Source organism: Astatotilapia calliptera, chromosome 10 (genome assembly GCF_900246225.1).
Source record: "Astatotilapia calliptera chromosome 10, fAstCal1.2, whole genome shotgun sequence".
In the NCBI taxonomy this organism is placed as follows: Eukaryota; Metazoa; Chordata; class Actinopteri; order Cichliformes; family Cichlidae; genus Astatotilapia; species Astatotilapia calliptera.
The window spans coordinates 23,593,890-23,619,989 of NC_039311.1; the positions used below are offsets into that span (position 1 = coordinate 23,593,890).

The 26,100-nt window shown below is 39.3% G+C and overlaps 2 protein-coding genes across 3 annotated transcripts; both read right to left on the reverse strand.

The window, feature by feature from the left end:
* Window positions 1-1,267: 1,267 nt before the first annotated feature.
* c10h5orf15 (chromosome 10 C5orf15 homolog) lies at window positions 1,268-11,011 on the reverse strand. Its single transcript, XM_026182609.1, has 3 exons — window positions 10,824-11,011; window positions 4,774-5,459; window positions 1,268-3,066 (listed from the first exon to the last, which is right to left on the reverse strand). Exons 1-3 carry the CDS (start codon window positions 10,945-10,947, stop codon window positions 2,932-2,934), a joined length of 945 nt encoding a protein of 314 aa, XP_026038394.1. The 5' UTR covers window positions 10,948-11,011; the 3' UTR covers window positions 1,268-2,931.
* Window positions 11,012-12,927: 1,916 nt separating this feature from the next.
* Window positions 12,928-23,314, reverse strand: vdac1 (voltage-dependent anion channel 1). 2 transcript variants are annotated; one of them, XM_026182346.1, is made up of 9 exons: window positions 23,242-23,314; window positions 20,864-20,933; window positions 19,261-19,310; window positions 18,764-18,916; window positions 18,504-18,556; window positions 16,369-16,596; window positions 15,389-15,539; window positions 14,278-14,335; window positions 12,928-14,044 (listed from the first exon to the last, which is right to left on the reverse strand). In XM_026182346.1, exons 2-9 carry the CDS (start codon window positions 20,928-20,930, stop codon window positions 13,953-13,955), a joined length of 852 nt encoding a protein of 283 aa, XP_026038131.1. In that variant the 5' UTR covers window positions 20,931-20,933; window positions 23,242-23,314; the 3' UTR covers window positions 12,928-13,952. The 2 variants fall into 2 exon arrangements, with proteins under 2 accessions (XP_026038131.1, XP_026038132.1); XM_026182347.1 differs by lacking the exon at window positions 23,242-23,314 and adding an exon at window positions 23,195-23,236.
* Between the last annotated feature and the right edge of the window lie 2,786 nt (window positions 23,315-26,100).

The window sequence follows — 26,100 nt, forward strand, 5'->3', positions numbered from 1 at the left end:
TCTTCAAGCAGCTGACCAAGACTGGACTGGACACGCATCTCAGTGATCACAACTGCTTCTTCCGGATGCTGGAACACTGAAGCTACTAGTTGTTTTGCAGTTTGTCTTGATGTTGGTTGTCGAAGATTCCATAGGTCCCATCTATCTATCTATCTATCTATCTATCTATCTATCTATCTATCTATCTATCTATCTATCTATCTATCTATCTGACAGACAGATGGATAGGTAACTAAATAGGTTAACTGATGATTCCAGGCTGGAGGTTTAAGTCGTGTCTTTAAGGTGCAAACAAACCACAAAGGTACCTTAGACAGTACCACCCTAGTGACAAGACTTTTGCTCATTGTACTTTATTTTCTTAAGAGTGTTGTTTCCTTTGTGTAGTTCTGCCTTACAAACTACAGCTGGATGTTAAATTTGTTGTTTCTGACCAAGAAATATGTTTCAGTGCATGTCTGTAACACTTGAGGAGCATTACGACTGTGGGAACAGACTGTGGCAGACATTAATCAAATACATTCACTCAAAGACATGGACATCTAACTTTGCTCTCCATCTGTCCTGTCACTGTGCACCGTTTACAGACTTTAAAAAATAGACATGCCACAATAAATTCTTAATTTTTCCCCCTCTTAGTGGTATTTTCTGCACATTAGTGATGCAGATGCTCACTTTATCTCCTTTCTGCAAGAATCTGGGAACTTTTCTGCTCATGTTCTCTTTAGTGATATGAATAGGTTACCTGTGTCACAATGACAGGGAAATCAAATTATGAAATTGCACTTTTATTTGCTCAGGCACCAAAATTTAACTTGGTGAGGGAAAGAGCAGAAAATCTGACAAGTGAAGAACACATTTCCAGCATTGGTCTTCTTCAATTATTTGTGTGCATACTGCCTCCTTGTGGTCAAATTAGCAGCTGAGCTACAGAGTCTGCTTTTGTACACCAGTGCAGTGGTTTTTACGGTGTTTTCTTTTTGGTTATTTCTTTTATTAACACTTCCCTGTTTAGCAAAATAACTTTTTAACTGCAACAATATCAGCTCAGTCTATGACTTTTAATTATCAAAAGATACAACACGTAAGCCTATTAGGATCAAAAGAGATCAAAGTATCCTCTCCTCTTAGTGATCCCATCATAGTTAAAAAGGGCATTTGCCACATAAAAAGGCAGATCACCCAAGAATACTAAATTAAAACTTTTCCTTATCAAAAATATGTCAGAGTATGAACAGAGGATTAAATGAAACATGAGTCAGAAAAATTACAAAGATTTACGCAATTTGTGCTTTATTGACCAAAAAAAGCGAGAAAGATTGTACAGTTTCTACTGTTGATTGCGAGATCAGTGTTGATCCTTCGTCCCTTCATATTTTAACTAGCATACCTGAACGGCACAGTGCAAATCTATATATATCCACTGTCTCGCTTGTATATTCACAAAACCAGCTGAAAACAACTGACAGAAGGCGTTGCGAGACTGATACATTTGCAGACTCAAGTGGCAGTCGTGGCATTTCATTTGAAGGCATGAGACAACGACAGACAGAAAAATGTGGCTGCGACGCATAGGAAAGAGAAAAAATAAAAAGTTGTGTTTTTGCTTTTGTGAACAGGTCATAGAGAGGGTGCAGAATTTCTGATTAACTTAATTCCACCAAAATACCCTGACAGGAGGCAAGGAAAAGTGAAAAGTTCTGCATGGACATGAGGAAACATTGTTTTTACAACTGGCCACAGTGAAGATGGTTTTTTTGACAGAGACTTCACCGAAGTCATAAAACAAAGAGGGCCAGCACCAAGATTTCCACATAGCAAAATCTGGGCAGTAGGAGTAAATCAGGCATGTTATTAAGACAAGTTAAATATAAAGTGATCAAGAAAAAAGAAGATTTCTGGCAATAGACATTTCTTTCTTATACATTAGTACCTTATCATCTGCACGATACACACATCCATCCTCATTTAAATGGCTTAAACACATGGCATTATCTTTCACCTGAAGAGAAGCCCCGCCCACCGCTCCTTAACTTAATGCTTAATGTGTAGCCAAGATGGCCAAAAATGAATGAAAAGTAATAAAACTGCCACTACTTTTCATCTATAGTGTAAGCAGAAACATTGGCAATAAAGTGATTGTAAAAAGCTCATTTTCAGGGTCCAATGAAAATTGTATTTCTCTATCTATATGCGAGAAAATAACTAAACATGTTATGTGATTATTTCTATATCAAACAATACATATATTGGAATGGATATCTTTAATTCAGCAGTCCCATTATGTCAAACCGAGACAATTTAAGAGTAGAAGGGCTTTTCTGTTTTTGTTTTGTTTTTTAGGGAATAACTTAATATATAGGAACATTTGATTAACAGTTTCTGCTTCATTGCACTTTTTTGCATATTTTTGAAATATGAAAGGTAGTCATGCTTTCCACAGCAATTACTTAGGTGTTCATTCCTAATTTCAGAGTACATACTCAACTCTTCTATTAGTTCACGATCACATTACAGCCTAAAAGTTCAATTAACATGTAATTTTTGCAACTCTTAAGCAAAGTGTTAGAAATATTAAGACAATATGCAACAGAGAAAACAAAAAATAGGTATAAAGGAACTGTAAGGCTGAAACAATACTAAAAAAAAATTTAAAAATAAAATAAAGCCCCTAAGAAACCCAAAATTATTAACTTAATGGCAATGACAATTAAAAATATAACAAATAAGAATATATTAATAGGATTATCTCTTCAGACAACCAAAAAGGGCCATTAAAAAAAAATTCCCCCAACTACCATATCCCCTGATTTCTTATTGGCCTATAAAGCAAGACAAAGCATCAATCAAGCTCCATAACAACGCACAGCATCTTATCTATAAATGACCAGGAACTGGCTCTGCGTAAGCCTACTATATTGTTCCACTAGATTAAAAAATGTAGTCTCGGGTCATCTTGAGGGATGGCATGGCCTCATTGACATTCTGGTCCAAGCGGCGATACTCCACAGTGTTGCGGGAACACAGACCCTCCTTCCAGCGCCGGCTCTGTACCAGGAGGTAGATCTGAAAAGAGCAGGAGAAAAAGCAAATCAATTCAACTGTATTTATTTAGTGCCACGTGGCAACAGTAGTTGCCTCAGGGCACCTCAGTCACCATAAAAGTTTGCATAAAGACTGGATTGAAGCCTTTCAGAAATAAAATCTGACTTTATATGGGAGAAGATAAATCTGCTACTTATACCAGTCAGGCATAACATCATGACCACTGGCAAGTGACGTAAATAACACTGATTATCTCTTCACCATGGCTTCTGTTAGTGGGTGGGATCTATCAGGGAGTGAGCGAACATTTTGTCCTAATAGATGATGTGCTATATGCAGCGGGAAAAAATGGGCAAGCATAAAGATTTAAAGAGTTTGACAAGTGGCAAATTGTGATGGAAGAAAGCACCACCAAAGTGAGCGTCAGAACCAGGGAGCAATGGACGAAGGTGACCTGGTCTACGGATGGGAATCGAGAACCAGTTCCCAGTTCATTTCCTTTGAGTTGTTAGTCTGCTTGCCTATCAGTCCTGCTTATCGTGCTACAATCAGCTGATTTCAGTTTGAAGTTCAGTTCATATGCCAGAGGAGGAAAATAGTGACACAGTCTGCAATGTGAATACGAACATTACTTTTATTTTTGTTTGACAAAGGGCGAGAGTGCGATGGTTAAGCGCAAACTGGGTCTGGAAAAGAAACAACTATGTTATGCTGCTACTATATCTTTGGCTCTTTGCAAACGTGCCAACGCTAACCTAGCTAAGAACCCAGAGTGATATTAAAGCTCAGTGAATCCATTCAGGGATCTAGCAGAGATGGATCAGGGCTCTTTGGGCGGGAAAGGAGGGACCAACACAATATTAGGCAGGTGATCATACCGTTACGCCTGATCAGTGTATGATCATGGTATATTCTACAATACGAATAGCGAAATTAAGCTGATGTTGTTTTATTATCTCAAAGTAGTTTTACTTGGTTCATTTTAATTTATTTAACACTTTGCCACTTCTAATTATTGAGTCTAATTAACTGACAATGCAAATTAGTAGAAGTTAACAATCTCAGGTATTCATGCTTCCTTGGTTAACACAATAAGGCCTTCAAGCCACAGATCGTGTTAAATTTTACCTTTTAATTTCTATGGCTATGTTTCATTATTCCACTGATTCTCAATTATTCCACCTATAATAGTGTGGTGGGGCGTGGTCTGCGGTGCCGTGCAGGGAGGGCGGACGCACCTGCACGGCATCCTTAATCACGCCCGCCTAGTTAAAAACACGGGGACTCAGGGGTTTGGGGGTGTTGTGGTGTGGTGAGATGTAAATAAAGATGACTCTGAACGTTGCTCCGTGGTCCCGCCGTGTCTTATTCACGCCACAAATAGGTTAAAACATTAAAAACAGCTGGAGACGTCAAGTTTTTGGGTGACAAAATACATCAATTCAACTTGAGCAAGACCTAAGATGTTAACATAATTATTCAGTAAAAGCTAACTTCCTTATAGAAATACAAATTTTACTACATAAATAAGAAAAAAAATAACTACAAATTACACACAGACGTTTCTGCATCAAGTTAAATGTCTGCAGAACACATTTGGCTTTTCCTCAGCTATTTGATCTGGATGAAGAAGTGATTCCTGTGCTGTGCAGCCTGTATCAGAGACTCCTACGTCTGTTTGACCTCTACACCCTGCTGTCGGATAGCTTTTGTCGGGCCGACACTCACCTTCCTCTTGTTGTGGTATGTGATGTAGACAATGGCCACCAGGAAAGCCAGTATGACCAGATGAAAGAAGAAGTGGGAGTCTTCATCCTCTGTGTTGTAGCTGTCTTGTTCCTTATATTGAGTCACCCTGGTCTTATCTTGCTTTTCATTAAATTCAGTGTTTTCACCATATCTGTAGTCATCATCATCCTCATCTTCATCAATGTCATTAACATCAGTGTCCATGTGCAGGTCTTGATCACTGTCCTCGTCTGTAGTTGGGGTTGGTTTGTCTTGAGGTTTGAACTCATCCGGCTCGTCCGTTGCAGATTTTGTTGGTTCATTAGTTTCGATCGTGGCTTTGGCATTTTCTGGATCAGACTTAATGTCTGCTTCAGGAGCTGCTGCTGTTGCTTCAGCAGTAGCAGGTGTGTTCTTGGTGCCGTCATTTTGCTTATCAGAGCTATCGAACACAACAGTCTCACCTGTTTTTGGTTTTGGAACAGTCTGAGTTTTGATGTCGCTTTCTTCACGAACTTTTGGCTTTGCTGTGGTGGAGCTGTTGCCATCACTTTTTACAGGATCCTTGGAAACATCTGCAGCTGTTGGATTCTGATCAGTTGGTGCAGACTGTATCACCGTTGCTTCTTTTTTCACAGTGGTCAAAGTAAGATTTTGAGGTTGAGTTTCTGTGCTGTTTGTGGGCACTGTTGGATCAAAGGAAATAACAACGCAACACATTACATACATTACAATTGCATTACAACATATTTCTGACAAAGTGTTCTTTGAAACACTTAAACATAAAACATTTTCATTAACCAAAATATTTATTGCCCATCAAAAACCTAGAAAACTAGAACGTTGTTTTCTTAGCATTTGCCAACCAGTTTCACAACTACACTTTTTATCTCTTATTATGAAGACATATAAATGTCTCAATCACAAAATATTTAAAAAGGAAAAAAAATATTGAAAATGAACATTAAATTGTGACAGCTGGTGCTCCTACATGAATTTCAATCATGTCACACAACTAGAGCTGGGCGATAGAACGATAACGATATGTATCGCGATATAACTTTTACTCGATAGAGAAATTAAGCTATCGCGATAGACCTCGCCGCTCTTGTCCTCTTAAAAAAAAAAAAAAAAAAAAAAAAAAGGTCAGCCAATCCAAACTAAGTAGCGCAGAGCCGAACCAATCACAGCCGCAGCGTCACGTCGCGTGACTTGTTACGTACAGCACAAGTGCCAAACCGCACGTGTGTTTGTTTGGGAAGCAGCCAGCGGGTAATGGAGCCAGCGCGTAATGGAGGAAATGAGTGTGCCGACTAGAAAAATCAACCGAGCGTGACCGAAGAGAAAACAGATGATGGTTCCAATGCCGGAGAGATTGTCGAACGGAAGAGCCATAGAAGTTCCGTAGTTTGAAGGTATTTCGGCTATTTCAAGTCTGACAAAAAACAGAGTAGCGTGCACTGTAAATTGTGCCGAAAGCAAGTCTGGAAATACAATAAACTGGTGCATGCGTCACACTGTGCGCCACTTATTGTTTCGGTGAAATGAATTTCTACAATACTGTTAATTCTACTCTCTGCAGTGTTTAAATGCTTACATATACACACAGTTACTGTCCCTCCACACATACGACTCGGTTCTGCTTCTATGCCGCAGCTTTGTTTACTTTTTCCCACCGAGGCTTCTAGACTTCTGATTGGCCAACATTTCTGCACGGTTAGGAATCTAGCGCCACCTGCTGCTTTGGCATGTTCATAGCAGCGTTTTCCTTCATTTCTGCCTTTATGTGTGGACGGGATTATTTTTTAAAACGAAAACGGAAAATCTCCGTTTTCAAAAATACCCGTGTACGCGTGGACGTAGCCTCAGTCTCTGACTGGAAGCGCTAATTCGTCATTCGGCTTTTGTCAGACTAAAGTAACTGTTAAAACTGTTTGAAAAGCTAAGCTATACAACAAGGAGAGATTGAGAATTTCCTTTTAGTTCTCAGTTTATTTGATATTGACAAAAGTTAGTCAGTTTTGTCTGTTCTTCTGTAAAACAAACTAAGATTTATTTTTAGAATTAATATTTTGTTTCTAAGTGGAATTGACAATTTAGTCTGTTTCGTTTGTTCTATTTTGAAACTTAAACGCTTTAGCGGCTGCCTTTTGTGTAGTTTGCAATATTTGCCTTTATTTATCTGAAAAAGTCTCATGTTCCTTAAGTACATCTACCCTGTTGAACTTATTATGGGAAATAAATATTTAAAAACAAGCTGCTGATTATTTCACATTTTACTTGTGAGCAACGGCACATTTAAATCTTACAAATATACTTATTTGGCTTATATTGTGATAGATATCGTTATCGCCTGAAATGAAAAAAACATATCGTGATATGAAAAAATCTCATATCGCCCAGCTCTACACACAACTACACCTCAAGTGAAACTGCCACGTATGGAAGCCCTTCAGCAAGCCAGTTAACCCTTGAGCTGCCACAGAGAAGCTCATAAGGGGACATTTGTACTGAGCAGCAGCTTGTTTGTGTGGAAACGTACAACCTTCACTGCAAACTAGCTTTATCAATGAAAGGTTTCATTTTGAGACAGCTTTTTTCCTTGAACTGAAAACTATAAAAACTTTAGTTTTAGTTATCTGTGTTCCAAACTGGACATTAAAACTAGTTGTGAAAAAAAAAATGTTTTAGTCAGCGAAAAATAAAAACTTCAGATAATAAAGGAAAAAAAATTCTAAAGATTTTGTGAACTTTTTTATACTATCTCCCACCCCTCACCCACAACCGGTCATGGCAGATGGCTGGATGTGGGTGTTTGTATCTCCTGAATGACATAGTTGGTGTGTGCTCATGTGTATGTGTTTTTATGTGTCTGCATGTCTAAGTATGCTAGTCAGTGAGTCAGTTTGTGCGTCCATAAGTCATTAAAGAAGAATGTGCTAGCTGCAATGAAGAGAAGCGAGCTTATCGGCATTCTTCACCTGTGCACTGCAAAATTTTGTGCTACTGAACAGACCAGATCAGCAGCTCAGAATTTTAGTGGCCCATGTACATTTTTATTGGCCTGCAAAAACAAAGCTTTTATTTTCATATTTGTAAATATTCATCGAATATCATGAATAGAAATATTGCATATTATTTCACTTTAAATCTGTCAAAATAATGCCAAAGTTCTCTTTTCTTCACATTGGAATCTGTTGATCAGGTGGTTTGATGAAGGACTCCCACCAGCTTTTTCCCAATTAAGGGAAGGTGGTGCTGTTTTGAAGGCTAGAAAAACATTTTCCTTCACTCCACCTGAGCTCACCGTCTGGTTAACAGCTCAGTCTCTTTGCTGTGTTTGTAGACTCTGACTCAACATTACACTATGATGATCTCATAGTTTAACTGATGCTGTTGTCTTTTTTTGTTTTAAAACTAGAGGCTGTGTGGGTTAACATTGGAATACTTTTTATCGACACACATGCTCTAAATGCATTTCTTTTGCAGGTCTATTTAAAGTTACAAATGTGAGTGAATGCTCACATTTACGTGCTGCCAACTAAGTGACAAAAGCCATGCATTAAATGAACCGTTGAAGCAAAATCATTGAGCTATTCGTGTTACTCGATGAATCGTTGCAGCCTTAGTTTTAATACCTATTAGTTTGGTAAAAATTTTATTACAACTTGCCTGATGAGGCACTGATGAATGTGTGAGATTTGTGATGTTAACAAGACTTTGAATCAGCTTATTTCAAAAAGTTATTGTAACACCTGTACTGATTTTTCTGGCATTTCTCTGAAACAAATGGCTCCAGTTCAAAAATGACACATCTCTGGGCTTCGAGTAAGGGCTCGTGTGAAAAAAGGCAAGCGTGGCTACAGTTTGAGGGTAAAATGATGGCTGTAGGGTGAAAATTGTGGTTACAGCTGAAGATTAAAGAGATATTTTTCAGTCTAGGTTTTCTACCTGTCTTCCTCTAGTTCTCTAATACACATGAATGGGGAGGGGTTTGAGAGATTTTTTGTGACATTTTTGAAAATAACTGCAAAACCATTGAAGGTGCAGCGACAGAAATATGTTAGTTTTGTAGGCACAGTTGTCCTGGTCAATTTGGTGTGACAACGGTGTTTGTAGGACAAACATTTTGGGAGAAAATTGGCCCAAAGGAAGGAGAGTCACAGCAAAAAAAAGTAAGAAAGGCTGGTCTCTCCATTCAAAGTTAATGTGACTCTACCAACAGAAAAGGTGGAATATTTCTGAAGCAAGCTGCTCGTGCCACAGAGGGCGGCAGCCACACTATGATGAATAATAATAATAATAACAATAATGGCTGACCACAATAACATATACTGGGATCGTTGCCATCCAACTAATAAAAATGAAAACTGATTAGATTAACATGTATAACAGTATAATCAGTATAAAAACATCATCACTCTTAAACTGAAAGACCTTTGTTTATTTAGCATTGCAGAAAAAGGGACATGTTTTGAACTGAGCTTTTTTTTTTTCCTTTTTCTTTTTTTTTTTAAAGTATTTAAATTGTCAAGAATCTGTTGCAATCAGCCAGCCTTCCTCTTTCAGTGACACCATTCACCCAACAAGTGTCGACTTTATTTCATCCTCTGGGACTGGGAGGCGTTGCTTAGCAAGTGACAGGAGGAGACCACTGGGGACTTGAGGCACTGAGTAAGCCATCCCCAAGTGAAGAAAGGGTCTATTCATATACAAGGGCCTTGACCCATATAATCTCTGAACAGGAAAGCTTTGTTGCATTAACACTGTGATATAACGTTAGCTTTTAAGCAGTTGACAAATGACTTAATATTTATAATTAAGCATTTTTATAATTAAAAAAAGATAATGTGGCATCCTGTTCCAGATGAATTTGCATTAAAACCATGTGACAGACGTACAGTGTTTCAATTTAAAGCAAGTAAATATTTAGCAGGTTAATCAAACAGAAGTCATCCTCCCTCTCTACAATTTTTTTTCTTTAACATCCTGTTTTCCAGTGACATAGCACAAATCCTAAAACCCACAGAGTTGTTTTAGATTATTTCGGCTAAATATGCAACTTCATTTAAAACAGGATGAAATGTTAAACAATTCAAATTGACAACAACACCTCTGTTGAATTAGGACACCTTTATCTCAGCAGCACATCTTGAAATAAGCTGTCTGTTGCACACCATCATAGTATGAGGAAGGGAAGGGCAAGAGTAGAGAACAACCTATATCCTGACAGCTCCAAAGTCCAATCACATGGTTTTTTTTAACAAACTGAGAACACAGCGAACCAAAAGAATGCTGTAGCACTGCTCAAAGACTATCAAGGCAAAACAATACCTGCCACTGACTGAAATATTACACCCTTTACTTACGTCAGGAGGTTTTGACTCACTGACAGAGGGTTAATAATCAGTGTAGATATATGGTGGTACATCTGGAACATGTCAGTTTATCTGACCGCCATAACTCATTAACCCTCAGAAGAGCATCTATTGATAGAGGCTTTAAAAACAATACAATCTTGTCTTATATTATGAGGTAAACAGATATTTAACTAGGTAAAACTGAACAATACAGATCCATTATAAACATACAGAAGTTGAAATGTGGTAGAGGTTGGAGATAAAGGAAAATATGACTTCCTGTTGATGGTTTCAATAACTTTGTTATGACCGCAAAACTGTCAAAAGACTCTGACGCACTGTGAGTGAAACTTAAGCAAAGCTAATGTTATGAATTTATGTTTGCAGCTTAACGTTGAAACGCTTAATTTTATTTGAAAGAAATATTAGCACTGTCTTCAACGTATAACATATTTTAACTAGAAATCATTTTTGCCGAATCGCATTTCAGTGCCAGGGTAAAGGCGAGAGTTTTAAAATACGACTAAGTCATTTTTCCGAAACAGAGAAAGCCTGTTACCTGCCTTATTTTTCCCCTGACAAGGCGGATACTAGCATGACGAGCTAGCCAACTAGCTAGAGCAGGGGTAAACCCTGTGGCTAAGTTTAAAGGAAACTTCGTCTCAGATACTTCAAACAAGTACGACATACCTTGTGTTTTATTTCCACCCAAAGGAGCCGACAGGCAGCTGCTCACCAAGAGCTGGAGAACAATAGTCAGAAAAAGATCAAAAATTATTCTTCTGCTTCGCCACATATTTCCGCATGTCGCCATGTTGGTGCGTGAGTGAAGGGGCGTGGCTGAGTGCGGACGTACACAGTTTGTGGGCGGTGTGAGTGTACGAATCAGTTGTGAGCGGTGAAGTTTGAAGTGAAGTGAGCTTAGTCTATGAATATTAGTCCGTCTAATGTTATGTCACCTTGTAACTTATAACAAACATATATAATTTGCCGCTAATAGTAGAGTTCACATATTTTCTCCATTCACTGATAAAGGGTAATTTACCTCGATAAATATAGGTCAGAATGTAGTAATTGCGTCGTACGTTAGACTGAGTCTACTCATCTTATGTGACACTTGTTATAATTATGCTTAAAAAGACAAAAAATACCGTTGGGCCTATTTATTAGGTATGCCTTACTAGTACAGGGCTTGGATCCCCTTTTGTCTCCAGAACCTCTTTATTTATTTCTTCGGAACTTACTGACATGGTGCAATATCCTACTTGACATGGTCATCAGAACATGGGCAGACTTTGGTCATGTGTTTAAATGATGCCCAGATGATACTAAGGGGTCAAAGTTTATACAAGGCATGCTAGAGCCATGCTGTCCTGCTGCTTACACAAAATTCCAATCATACCATTCAAAGGTTGCAACAGGAATCAACTCATTCTTCATCACTCGTTTTCCCCTCTTCCTTTGTGTGCAAAGGGATTCTGTGTGCAATGTAGCCTCGGGTTCCTGTTCTTAGCCAACAGGAGTGGCATCTGAGGTGGTCTTCCGCTGCTGCTGTTGCCCATCTCCATCAGCATGTTGTGAGTTTAAAGATGGTCTTCTGCATAACCTGGTTGGCAGTATCTCAGTTGTCATTTGAGATACTGTTGCTTTGCTATCAGCTCGATGCAGTCTGGACATTCTCTTCTAACAGCAACAGAACATTTTCACCCAGAGAACCGTCGTAACTGGATATTTTAAGGGAAAATCCCAGATCAGCAGTTTCTGAAATAGTCAAACCAACCCACTGCTACAACCAACCATAACACATTCAAACTTGAATCACTTGAATCACCTTAACATTTCTGATGCATGATGGGAACTTCAACAGGTCATCTTGATTAAGGATCAGGCTGTAACTGCTGCGGAGATTCAGATCTTTTGGAGTGAAGGGCCCACTCCTGAAGACCCTCTATGACTCTGTGCCTCAGCCATCTGTTACGGTGTGTTCTGCTAGGGCGGCAGCATCTCTGCTGGGGACAGGAAGAGACTGAACAGGCTGGTCTGGAGGGCCAGCTCTGTTCTAGGATGCTCTCTGACCCTGTGGAGGTGGTGAGTGACAGGAGAATGGTGGCTAAGCTGTCATCCCTATTGAAAAACATTGCCCACCACATCCAGGAGACCCTGAAAGCACTGAACAGCTCCTTCAATGGCAGGCTGCGGCACCCACGATGTGGGATGGAAAGATTCCACAGGTCTTTCCTTCCTACTGCTGTGAGACTCCACAACAAGGACTTTTCAGCTGACCAAACACACACATCCACACATGCAATAACATTAAGTGCAATTCTCTTTTTCTGACAATGTTGCATTTTATTCTATTGTATACAGTATCTTGTTCTTATGATCTTATCCTATTGCAGTGTTTTTCATTTTTGCTACGCAACTTTGCACTGCCCACTTTCTGCTGTACACAGGAAATCTCCCACGTGTGGGACTAATAAAGGTCAGATTGCTGCCGTATTTTTGGCTAGACTTAACCAATGGAATAGGTTTATCTAATGAAGAGCTGTGAGCTTATGTTCAAATAATTTCACGTGAGAGTGGTCAGAAGGTTTATGTGGAAGATATTAGATCTTTGTAACTCTCCACTTCATAAACCGAACATTTATCAGTAACAATGAGTCATGTGCTCCCATCCAAATCATTTTCAGCTGTAAAAATAAATTACCCACCTGTCTGTTCAAGAGTGTTTTCATGTGGGCAGACATTATGATCACACAAGTTATGGTCATGCGACAAAAGACAGGAGAACAAATACGCTCAGAAACCGGTTCAAGATGTTCTTTATTTAGTTCAGGGAATGACAATACTGCCAAGTACACTAAGCATGATTCCCATAATCATTTGTGGAAGACTACAATTTCCTGGCCATCATTCTTCTTCAAAAGAAGCACTCTAGCTCTCACCCAGAGAAGTTCGGCTGTGTGCGTGATGGGTTGCATCCTGTTTGCTCGACCAGGAAGAATTGACAAGTCTTTTCCCTTCCTAAGACTTCAGGTGCATTAAACTATGTAAGACCATCAATAAAATAACATTATTTCTGCTATTTGTAACAAAAGACATGATTCACACCAAATGCACAGACACAAAAAGACAAGTGAGACAAAAACACAGAATGTACACGTCGGGTTGTAGTGTCTCTTTGAGCTACTCACAGCTGCTTACGCCAGGGACAACTAACCCTTCCCATTGTACAATATATCAAGACAGATACTAGGGCTCTCCAGTGCCAACGTGCTTAAATAAAAATGAATTCATCACTACGCCTTTTGAGTGAGGAGCGTTTGCTGGTGCCATTCAACAGCACCATTGGTGGCCACTACTAAACTGCAGAGACTAACTGTGCTGAGCCCTTTTTGCATTTCGGGCTGATCTATTTTGATTCCCTTTTCACTGCATTGGAAAGCAAAGACACAAATTAAAGCATTATGCACGAATGTTGTGAAATGAACGAAAAAAAGTGAGGCCAACTTGAATGTACTCAAGGCTATTTTTCCCTTGCAAGCTACACAATTCAAGATAAAACCTTCTGTTCAACAGTTCTAATTTTGTTCTAAAGTGGGCTCTTTCATTTCAAAATATAATGTTCCCAGAAATGGTCCATAAAAAGTGGTAAATTGGCGCAAGAACAATTTGACCTTTATGCTGTCTTGCTTCCAGCTATACAACATCTTTAGGGGACACAGGGATTTGTGAAGGAGAGCTAATCAATAAAGGATCTTTTTGGTGGGGGATGCATGTGTGTTTTGAGGACTGGAAGGATTTTTTCCCCCCATCCTTCTATGCCTGGAATTCAAGACCAAGACCAAGCTTGTGACCGCCAGCGTTGATGTTTTTGCCATCAAGGAGAGCAGAAAGTGTCAGCTTGATACCTAGGAAAACACATAAGCCACAAATACATTAACACTTTAAACATTACAAGGGTTGCTGAGTGAACTCATTCATTCACAGCTCGTGGATACACACTTCAGATGTTTTCCATCCAATATTCGTGCAAGTGAATGTGCACTTCCCCTGATGAAACCTAATATAATAACTGAACTGTCTTTGTGAACAGAGTCAGGTCTATTTAAGCACACCTAACGTCTGCAGAGACTTCACTCACCTGGCTTCAGAGTCTGAGTGTAGCCCAGGCCCACAAGGCTGGAGTTATTCACCTTAGCCTGTGAGGGAACCACAGATCAATATTATACATAGAAGATGAACACAGAACTTCACATTACAATGTGGGTTTTTTTTTTCTCACTAAACAAAGAAGTTAATAGCCCTAAAAAAAAGCAACAGTACAGTAAAAACAGCTTCTCTTCAGCAGGTTTTTGTGTCTATAATGCACAGGGGCGTTCATGAAAATGAAAACTGTAAATTGTATTTACGCATTATGTCTGTAAAATACCAACTAGCCACATGGGTTGGAAATGAGCAGTAGTTATAAACTCTCTTAGAAACGCAACATTTACCCAGTTAAAAGATTAAAATGTTTATGAGTGGCACTGTCATTAAAATAGAAGCTGAAATAATGCAGATAAGTACACTAACAAACAGTCAGATTAAGTATCTCTGCTTCGAGTGGGAATTCCAGCTTTTATAAGGAAATAAACATCTGTTACAGTCAAGCTGTTGCCCAAAAGAAGTCAGACAAAACTGATTAAGATGATCAGCGCCAGGTACATTAGTTTGAAATATGGTGTCTGTGGCACCGTTCCCATGCCAGTGCACTTTGCATTGATGATGCATTTCAGGTCAGGTAGGAATGGTTGGTTTGTCTTAATGGAAGAGAAAGGGTGAGCAACAGTGAATGGGAATAGTGTTGGGGGAAAAAACATAAAAAATAAAAAAAAACAAGGAAGCATTCAAAAAGAGTATCTGATGCTCAGAGTAAAAGAAAGTCGGTGACTACAGAACACAATCGATAGCAAAGACATACAGTGATTGTGTAATTTTCACTGCCAGAAGGGGGAGACATAAGACCTGAATTGTGGCATTAACGATTAAATTAGTCCAAACCTTCACTTGCAGACACTCCTCCTCTTTAGCATGAGTGCATTTCTTTAAGACCATGCACCTGCACTGCATGACACAGTGCATTTTCTAATATATATATACCTGCATTACCAGATCCCTATCAAACGGTCGACAATACACCTGTCTAACAGTGCAGCAATAAAGTAACCCTGGCACAGAAGGATCTAAGTCACTTCAGTTTACACACTACTCACAGAGAAGGATGCGTCGGGATCAATCTGATACTTGGCAGCGATGCCAAAGCGGGTATTGCTGTTTCCAGCAGTCCAGGCCAGGTTGACGGCCGTCTCCAGCTTGTCATTCACCTTCTGGTAGATGGAACCACCAAATTCGGTACCATCGTTTCTAAGGAAAAAGATATTTGCAATATATTTAATGCTGCTACACAGAGGTGACATTAAATTATGAGTTTGTGTTTCATAAACTTCTTGCATGTCAAAGACATCCACAGTTGAGTGAACTGTGACTGGTGTAAAGCCTATACTATACTTTGTCTGACTTCATATTAACCACTTTACAAGCAGACTCAGACAGGCTCGGTCAGAGGCACAGCAGGAACCATGACTAACACCGTGCCCTGTCCCTCCCTCTTGCTCACCGTCTGACACCACTTCGTGCTACATTTTCACTGAAGCCTGCCAAACACTCACTCCATCTCACTTGCAAGGTAGTAAATCCCATCACCTGTGTATAAAAATAACCGCAAGGCACCTGGGTGTCAGGCAAAGTGCCAAACAGGCAACAAGTCAATCATCCAGACAAGGACAAAAAAAGAGGGCTTTGGAAGTTCTTGTCTAGCCATGCACTGGTCTGGAGTCACTAATAACTTAAACGTTTAGCCTTTGACTTACAATGTCCATTACAACAGGACAGAAGCATTCACCTAACGTCCGAGTGTTTTATCCACGAAGACTCAAATAAAATCCCACACATACACACAGCATGCCTGCACAGTAAGCTTGTATACTGCTTGATGCCAATTCAGGAATGTTTCAGTGTGGCTTGTTCATCAGACACATCATTATTCCAGTAATATTTTACTCCTTATATTTTAAATGTGAATTTCTATTAAATAAATCAAATCAACAGCAACGTAGCTGCAATAACACAAGCTTCATAAGATTACTAAAACTGCACACAGATGAGGCGAGGAGGCCATATCAGCATCTCTTACACATTCGTGTGGAGCTGGAACTCATTAGTCTTGTATCCAACTGCGAAGTTGCTCTGGGTAATCCTGTTCCTGCCAGCCTCAAAGGTCATCTGGTAGCCAGCCAACCAGCCCTCGTAGCCCACCACTGCTGCGCCGTGGATGGCTGTGCCGTTGATGTCGTAGTTAACGTCACAGCCAACATTGATGTGTTCGCACTTGTAGCCCGTCTTGAGCTTTCCGCCCTTTTTGCTGCCAGGAGATTGCAGGGGAAAAAAATACAGGTTGACATTGTTGTCTCACAGCATGAAACATAAAACTGGTTTATCACAAACCAGGTGAACTAGTGCTTTTTACAACATGTCCCTTAGAGCAGGGCGATATGGCCAAAAATATTTATCACGATATATATTTGAAAATTTGCGATAACGATATAACCGACGATATAATTGATGCGAGACAAAATACAACTCCACAACATTACTAGCGCAAAAAGACAACCTTCCATTTATTTTCACTTAAACAAGAAGCTGGTTTTTATGTACATTAAAGCTTTATAAAAATGTAACAGTGCAAATGCAAATTCCTTGCTGAAAGTTTAACCAAAAGGCATTTCCAGTAGAAATGGGCTGACATATCCTGAGCATAACCATATATAATATCCACTGAAGTTAAAAAGAGGTGCTTTGCAACATTAAACTGCAGTGTGCAGTACGTATTTTTCGGACCATAAGGTGCACGGGATTATAAGGCACATTAAGCGAAACAAAGCAGTCAGATAAATCAAACTTGATTTTTAAACTCATTCTTCTTGCTTCCTCCACTTCTGTACCATTGATTCATTAATGTTGAATTCTCTGGCAGCTGCTCTATTCCCATGTTGCAGTATATTAATGACTAACCTCGTATTGTGGATGGATTATCTCAGTTGTTCTCCTGACTGAAGTTTGGTCCGTTTACAGCATCCTGCCATGCGATTGCATTTGTCTCTAACCATGAAGAACCTTAACGTTAACTTTTATAAGTGGAAAAGTGTTAGTGTTGGTCCTCCAGCTTCACTGTTTATGTTATGCTAACATAGCTGTGTCGCTAGCGATCACGTAGCACATCATTATATACCAGCTAGCCCAACTTCAGTAACCCTACAAACGTCACTGCTGTTTAGTTTCCTGTCTTCATTTATGTTGGAAGTGATAGCAGAGCTGTACGTTTGATTTTTTTCAGAAATCTCTCAGTCAGAACATGCTATATCATGCTTAGGTAACTAGCAAAACTAGCGAGCTAACTTCCGCTAGCTTCCTGCTAACTTCTAACTCCGTTAAATGTAATAACTTTTGTTTTCATGGATGCCTGGAAGTTAAACTTTATAGTTACACCTGGTAAAGCAGCAATGCTGATCGTTTTATTAAAGATGAAAGAATTTAGACAGTTTTTAACGCTCAGTGATGCTGCAGTGTTGTTTGACCTGAAGCATACGGAGTTTAGGACCCAGATTACTCCCAGATTTAAGAGCATCTTAGTCCGACAAATACGACAATAACGACGGCCGCTTGTATGTTCTGCAAAAAAATGTGCTTTGTCGTGTATCTGACGGACAAACACCCAATCAGTTCCACATCACTGAAGTTGCACCATTTTTACAAACCAATTCTGGTTCATCTGTTTCACTCAACAATCGGCCATGTGCGTATGAAAACAAAGGCACTGCGCATGCGCGTTTTACTCCCATTCTATCGCGATATTTCATTTTCCTATCGTTGCCTAACATTATACCGGTATTACCGTGAACGGTATAATATGGCCCAGCCCTAATGTCCCTTATTAAATTATTGTAGCTGAGTAGACTGCACCATCACAGGCACTCCTGCAGAAATTCAACATGCCAGTTGCAGTTTACTTATGCAGTGCCCCATGATACTGACATTTCTTTTTGCCCTTTTACTTCCCAGCAACCTCTTTTATTGTTGCAAATTAAAATGCATCAATCAGCTGGGCACCCATACATGAGGCTGTGGATGTTTGTTTTCACATGATAGACATTACATATATTAATTCACTGATTGTACAGTTGGCATTCCTGCAATGTAGTTTTTGCATCCATTTGCTTTAAGCTTTACTACAGCAAAAAAGCCAACAAACAAAAATGCAGCTGCTCTTACCCGGTGTTTGGCGAGAAGGAGGAATCCAATGTAAGTTTCAGGCCCTTAGCCAACTGTGAAAAAGGCAAGAATGACATTTAAAAGAATGACAGGAAGAAAAATAAACAAAAAGCGCTATGGTGTAAAAGCATCTTAAATTGCACATCTTGAAATTTTGGTCTATAAGCTTTTAGCCTCAATTTTAATGATTGATTATAAATCACAGATTCTTTTGCCAGCAGAAATCTATATCTCATTCTTGTGCCATCACAGCACATCACCTGATCCTCGATGGTGATCTCAGTCCCCAGAGTGTTGTCCGTGTTCCACTTCTCTGTGAAGGTCAGTCCGTGCTCTGCCCACTTGTATTTGGTTTCCAAAGATCCAGCTACCTTGCTGGTCTCGGTGTTGGCAGAGCCAGTGCTGGTGAACTCCTGCAGATGATAGATGACACCCACAACTCTGTTAATGTGGAACACCAAAACTAATACTAGTAAAATCTATCAATAAAATGCTTTTCTATGGTCCAGGTCCAAACTATATTTGCAGTGATAGCACTCTGGATAAGAAACTAGATCCAAAAATGCTGAAGGTGCATGAACAAGGTCAAAAAATCCATTTACCTTAACTCTGAGGTAAGATGTCAATGAATCCTAGCAACATTTTAAAGATCAGATAATGAGCTACTTAACAGCCAGGATGGTCTTAAGCTATGATAGTACTGCTGCGGCATCAACTGGCAGCCCTGCTAATCTGATAATGACCAATGACGACTTACCAGTCCATTCTCAGACTTTGTTTTCAAGTCCAGCTTGATGAGCCCGAAGCCTGAAACAGAAAATGGTTCAAAAGATCAACAGTATGTACAACAATGTAACTATACCACCATATGGAGAAAAAAAACAACACTCTGAAACAGTCTTGCTTATGGAACAACTTTCTTAAAGATTTACAAGCATCTCAGGATAAGAACTGCTTTAATTACTATACTATTAGTGGTACTCAAGCAAAATTTTGACTAATAATTATTTAAAGAGTGTTTTCTGAAAATTCAGTACACATTAAATCAAGATATTGATTCTGGTCTGTGAAATACCCATTCATTAGCCACCAGAGTACTTTTTAAGTGATTTATATGCCACTGACTTAACGTGCATTGATTTGATGTCAATCTTCTAAAAGCATTAGTTGCTGTTAGTTATGAATAATAGCCAGAAGGTGGGCCGCACTGACCCAATTCATGGCACTGTTTGGCATTACAGCTGTCAGTTGATTCACCAGCCATACTCAACATAACGTAACTTAAATTCTCGACTGATTTTGCAGTCCACCTTCACTGAAACGGCAACATATACAGGGGTTAAAGTCCTCGAGACTATCCTTTTTTTTAAGTTTATGGGACCGGTAAAAACTTACGACACACTTAAAAGCAACACATAAAATATTATAACACTCAAAATAACTAAGATAGGTTTTATTTACACAGACAGCCGGTTTTAAAAAAAAATCATTGACCAGTCAGTCTCACTTGCCAGGAAAAAAAGGGAGACTTTTTTCTTAAACCAAACACTTGAGCCTGCTTTTTTTTTTATTATCCATTTACAATCAATGTTATATTTGCATTAATTCAGTATTGATGCCACATACAAATCAGTAGCTTCAAGAACTGTGAATTCCCCAGATTCTCAACGGACATCGTTTGGCAATGATCCGAGAATAGCAGCATATTTACACAAATGCAATCCAAGGACATCCAGTTTAACTGTAGGCCCAGTGTGCAACATGTGTTCCTCTACTGGTAAGCTATACACAGGACTGTGACTGGTTTGAATCAATCACTTTTATTTGATATTGCATTGTGTGCAGTGGCTGGATTTTGCGCAATCTCTGAGGGGAAGTGTTTTATCATAGCTTCCAAGAAATCTTCTCATTTATTCAGAGAACAAAATTAATTGTTCAGTGCAAAAAACCATCAAAATATTCTTCCAGTGACAGAAGATTTACACAATAACAGTTTAATAAATGATTATTAAGTAAAAGTGAAAATAAAATGAACTCCAAATCACCTTTTTAATACAAAACACAGAAAAAAAACCTCAAAATCAGAAGGTAACATGCATTAAAAATCCTCAACTTCAATTTTTTAAAACATGGTTTTCCAGGCTTCTTCACCTCCACCAAAGTACCAGTACTTAATATTTGTTGTACCTATATGCAACCACTTCAGTTTATGCAGTATCATGATGACCCAAAGGAGGTTTCCAGATGTCTTTTGAGGCACAGCATTCACTTGTCAGAGATTTATTGAGATTCAAACCCTTTTCCTTCCAAGTAGACTACACTAAAAGCTTATGAATAAAGTGATGCTCAGTGGTGCTTACCGTATCCTTTGGTAAAAACATCCCTGGCAGACTTTCCAAGGTCAGCATAGGTGGGAGGTACAGCCATTATCTGAAATGAGAAAACAGGATTGTCAACAAAGGCAGAAAAAAGTGCAACTATCTCTTTAAATATCTTTTTTAATTTAAACTCTCTTTCCGCCCCCAACCCCTTGAGTACTGCAGCTTTAAAACAGGTAGAGCTCGAAATGGCAACACTGCAGCAGAAGAACAATCATATAGATGTGATGCATTGTTGTCTTACATGCACTACATTCCTTTAAACATGCACACTTCAGAGCAAACTGGTCAGCTAGGATACAACTGCCACATTAACAATAATAATCTTTTCATTTCCTCTAATGGACATATTTAAAGTTTATATTGTATGAATGCTTCTGTGGATTCTTTCAGTCACTCTGCTTGAAACTACTTCAAATTTAAGGTCAAATTTGGGATATTCTGACACTTAAGCTAGCAGATTTTCTAAATTAAATTTTAAGTTTTTAAAATGGAATAAGGCAACTTAAAAAGCGAGAGCGAGAACAAAGAGGGCTCAGACTGAAATGCAAAGTGACCCCTTTGATAACCGTCTAGACTGCCTACTCTCATGCATGTGAGTGACTGACTGTCCTTCATTTTCATGAAGTGCCTGTTGTGCAAAGCATGGGGTCTATTTCGTCATTAGAACAGATTCACGTACAATCATAAATAGCTGCACGGGTACTTGATAACACACATGTTAATATTGATAGTAGATAGAAATGTTGGCCAGGTGAAAAGCAACTCTAGCTCACGCAATTTCTTAGTTAAAATTTAATATTAATAACAATAACAATAATAATAAAGGAGCAGTGAGTACCAGTGCAATAAAGCTGGTCTGTATTATATAAGAATATAAACTCTGAACTGTAACACTACATCACTCCTTCGTTTCAACCTTTCTGATCCGTTGTTTCCCTCAGGCTTGGTACTTAATGAGCGGCCTCACCCTTCATCAACAACTGCACCTTCATACCAGTTATAACACATGTTAGAAAAACACTATATGAACATGCTTTTTCTATCTGTTTAGCCCAAACATGTTCCCCTCCATCTCAAAGGCTCAGATTTCCCTAATAAAGACTGGTACATCAGCCCATATACATGTATCCCTAGCATGTTCTCACTATTAAATCATCTCTAAAGCCAGCCACCCGGGTGTTCAGTGGAAGCACCTGGAGCAGGAATATCATATTAATGTCAATTGGACATTTACGAATAGTTAAGTTATTTACTGGCCCCAAGCTTGGATTACCAACTGAACGAGAGCCCAGCCCATGGATCTATTTCTCTACTTACAGAAAACCATACTAAAGCAGAGAATCAATGACTCAGACTGCTATTAACTACTAAAGTGATTAACTTGGATTTCCAGCACTAGTATACCCAGTAGTTTCTGTGTGTAGTGTGGAAATTATGACACTGACAAGTACAGTCCCAGACACACTTTTTTTTTTTTTGCCCAGGGTCCCTCATGGAGTTGATTCTGCCAATGATTACAGCACAAACACAGCTTGTGAGTAGTTATGTAGTTATGGCTTCCACGCGTGTCTACGAGCAACAATGGCAGAGGCCGTAGAGGACATGGAGGTAGGACAAACCCGCACGTAGGAGAGCTTACCGAGCTCTCTTATAAATACGTCAAGTGGGAAACTAAATCATTTTAGGCTAATATATAAGACAAACAGTTCAAGAATAAAAACGCGCAGATTTCATAATATTAGCATGAGGAGGATCATTCATTAAATGTCACACTTCCTTTATGAGTGCCCTTCAGGACCTCCTAAGTCACTGTCTACGTTAGAAAAGAAGACATCAGTAAAGACATGAATTAAATCAATTTGAAATCTCAAGTCTTCTACTAGAGTCACCACCAGCAGTGGCCTCCTGGACTATAAAAAAAGAGGTTGTAAAGGAAAAGCAGAGAGGAGAGCATCTCCCTGCCCTCGCCTGCTAATCGATTAGCATTAGCTTGCTAACAAGGTGGGCAGCGGGCAAGGTGAGCTATATTAAAGCAGGGTTATCAGTCAGGAAGCTCACAGCCTGCCAAATTGGCTTAATTACCTAAATGAAAAATACTTCATTAACTCTGCTGACTGTGAGTCTCCTGCGAAATGCCAAATGACCGCACCGCGAGACATTAGCAAGTAAGCTAAAAGGAGCAGGCCTAGCATCTCTCCTGAACTTCGACCTGCATCCAGCTCCGGTTAAAAGGATGGATGAGGCGGACAGTCCCCTGGTCTCTGGTATAAGAATCCACAGACAGACAGCATCATCGCTTCTGTGAAATACCTCAAAGGAAGGTTGTCCTCGGGTTCAGAAGAAGAAACATAACGTACCTCAGTGTGTTGCAGTACTAGCCGAGAAGGAGCCTGTCCACCGCACGAAGGGAGGAGAGAGAGAAGGGAGGTGGTGCGGCGTCACGTACGTAGGAGACACGTAAGCAGCAGCAGCAACAGCCCGTCAGAGCCAAAGATACAACACAGTCACACAGCAAGATGGTGCTCACTAGAGTTGTGCAGTAGTGGGGAAAGTGTAGCTGGAGACTCCCTCAAAGTTCACGCATAGCCTTATTTTTCATTAGGTACATTTATTCAAGTAGGGGACAATAAATTATTATTCTAAGCCGCTTTATTTCCGATGGAAACATTGCACTTTTCACTCGCTATATTAATGGTCATGCAAAAGAAATATTCTTTAGACTGCTAACATTTCACCCTATCCCCAGCATCCTCTATCACGCCAACCCTCTCACTACATCAATGAACCTCCTCTGTTTTTTTTCTTCCCTGCAGGATCCTGCCTGACAGCTCCGTTTTCAACATCTTTTGTTACCCTTTTATCCACTATCTCTCCTCTGCACACGTCCTAACCTCCTTAACTTTATATCTAAACTGCTCAACCTGAGCTGTCCCTCTGAAATACTCGTTTCTAATCCTGTCCATCCTGCTCACTCCCAATGAAAATCTGAACATCTTAGGCGAAGCCTCTCATTTTATCAGTGCCATACATCATAGCAAGTCTCACTATCTTCTCTTAAACCCTCCCTTTCACTTTTGTGGTATCCACATCACCCCTGAGACTCATCTCATCAAGCCACCCTTGCTGCACTCTCTTCTTCACCTCCCCTTGCTTGGGGTAGTGCAGCTTCATCGTTACACCTGCCTCCTTTTATTCACACACGTATTCTGTCTTGCTTCTATTGTCTTTCATTTCTCGTGCTTTTAGATTTGATTCTTTAAATGACACTAAAGAGGGAAAAAATCACGAAACGGAAATGGCAAAGAATGAACATCTAGCCCTGCTGAATTCTCTCTGGGAACATTACCTCCACGCATGCGCAGTTTGCTCCTCGCGGCACGCAATTTATCATCATCGTCATCATCATCATGGCAGCATCACCTAAAATAAGCTCCCCGTTTTTCGGGTTGACTTATCAGCCTCTGGAATGTTACCTCATGCTTGTCCTCTTCATAGCAGGACCAATGAGCTCTCAGGGCTCATACAGTAGTCACCTTTACCATGGTGCGTTGAAACTGAGCACCTGTGACCACAGCAAAGGCTTTTCTGTGCAGGATTCACTCTGCAGGATAGTCTCATCCCTCACTATAACGCCTATAACCAGACATTACATTATTTTAGTGGTAGGTGCATTTCTTCAGGTATGCAGGGGCAATCAAGTACAATTTTTTAAATGCTTTTCTTAGCTTTTAAACATGTATTTAATTCGAGTTTTGTGTTTTATGCAATAATAATGTATTTCGAGTATAAGATAAATCCAAATAATTCAAACAAAAGGAGGTTATTCTGCTACACAGTGAGTATAATTTTCTATTGTTTTGTTTTGTTTTGTTTTGTTTTTGTTACCTCTTTACCTGTGTCTTTTTAATAACATTTTTTTATAATGACGCCAGTTTTTCAGTGTGGCATGCATAACAATACCATAAAATCTACATGGATGTCATTATAACTGGATTTTAGTGATGTGGTTTAGCTATTTTTATGTTGATTACGCATTCTTTTTCACATTCAAAAAAGAGTCAGACATTCTTGTTAAAGATTTGTCTGCATTTTAGGTGGAAATTACGTTACAGTTATGATGCATACGATAAAGAATTTCTTGAGAAACTCTGCATTGCTTTTATCCACTTGGTTCTGAATGCAAAGCGGTGCTGTGCGCGTTTCTGTAGTTTTGTTTAAGTGCGTATGATTTCGCAGAAACGTAGCCGTGTGGTTTAGTGATCGTTGCCCAAACTTTAAGGTGCTTCCTTTGCACCGGGTACAGCTGCCAAAAAAAAAAAAAAAAAAACCCTAACAAGTAGACATCTTATCTTGTATCCACCTTACCTACGTTTTTTTCTTCTTACACTACATATAACAACGCGTTTCTCTTTATTATTTATTATTTATAATTACTGAGATTTTAAAGAAATAAATAAGAACGGAAGTAATAACTGAAATTCCCTGATAGCAAAACAAGTTTAGGACCAGATTCCACCAGCTCCTGAGCGCATGTCTGCATTTAAACATTTGGCCAGTAGATGTCAGTGTTGGTAACAATCTGCAAAACGTCAAATTACTGTGTTCAGTAAGTTGTGAGTATTTTAGAGACATGCACAGAGGCTTTCAGCAACTACATCTGCTCATCTCTGTCTGCTTTAAGAGTCACTTTCATTTTTTTTTCCTTCTGTGCAGTCCATCAGCAGTGTTGAAATGCAGTTTAATTGCTGAACCTTCATCAGCCAGTTGATTGGGATTAATTTGCAAAGCAAGGATTTCATTCTTTTCTTTATAATTACAATAAACGTGATAACAGATTCAACAGATTTGGTTCCTTTGGGTTTTTTTTCTTGTAATAATATAAAATCATTTTGGTTTTTTTCTCCTTAAAAAAAACCCAGAAAAACAAACTGTATTGCTTGTCTAAATTTTTTTGTGTGTGTTATCTTCTTCCTCTAGATATAGTATACAGTACACGACACACACACTGTTTTAAACATTGTTAGCCTCAGTTAAATAATTACACCTTAAGAATTTATTTGATTAAAGCAGGGGCGCCACTAAGGGGGGGCACTGGTCACCCCCCGAAATTTGCTCCCAGTGACTCCCCACCCCATTCTGGGGGAGTGAATCTTAAGCCGCTTCTGCTCAGCTCTGCTGAGAATCATTGAAACGATGGCTGGGACTTATTTGCTTTT

Bases quoted from the DNA above. Each gene is read 5' to 3' on its own strand.
- c10h5orf15 (XM_026182609.1), bottom strand. From the start codon at position 10,947: ATGGCGACATGCGGAAATATGTGGCGAAGCAGAAGAATAATTTTTGAT. The intron at 5,460-10,823 runs GTATGTCGTACT...TTGATCCAACAG, and splicing joins GGGTGGAAATAAAACACAAG to TGCCCACAAACAGCACAGAA. The intron at 3,067-4,773 runs GTGAGTGTCGGC...TGCTCTTTTCAG, and splicing joins CATACCACAACAAGAGGAAG to ATCTACCTCCTGGTACAGAG.
- vdac1 (XM_026182346.1), bottom strand. From the start codon at position 20,930: ATGGCTGTACCTCCCACCTATGCTGACCTTGGAAAGTCTGCCAGGGAT. The intron at 19,311-20,863 runs GTAAGCACCACT...TTTCTGTTTCAG, and splicing joins TGTTTTTACCAAAGGATACG to GCTTCGGGCTCATCAAGCTG. The intron at 18,917-19,260 runs GTAAGTCGTCAT...TATCATCTGCAG, and splicing joins CAAAGTCTGAGAATGGACTG to GAGTTCACCAGCACTGGCTC.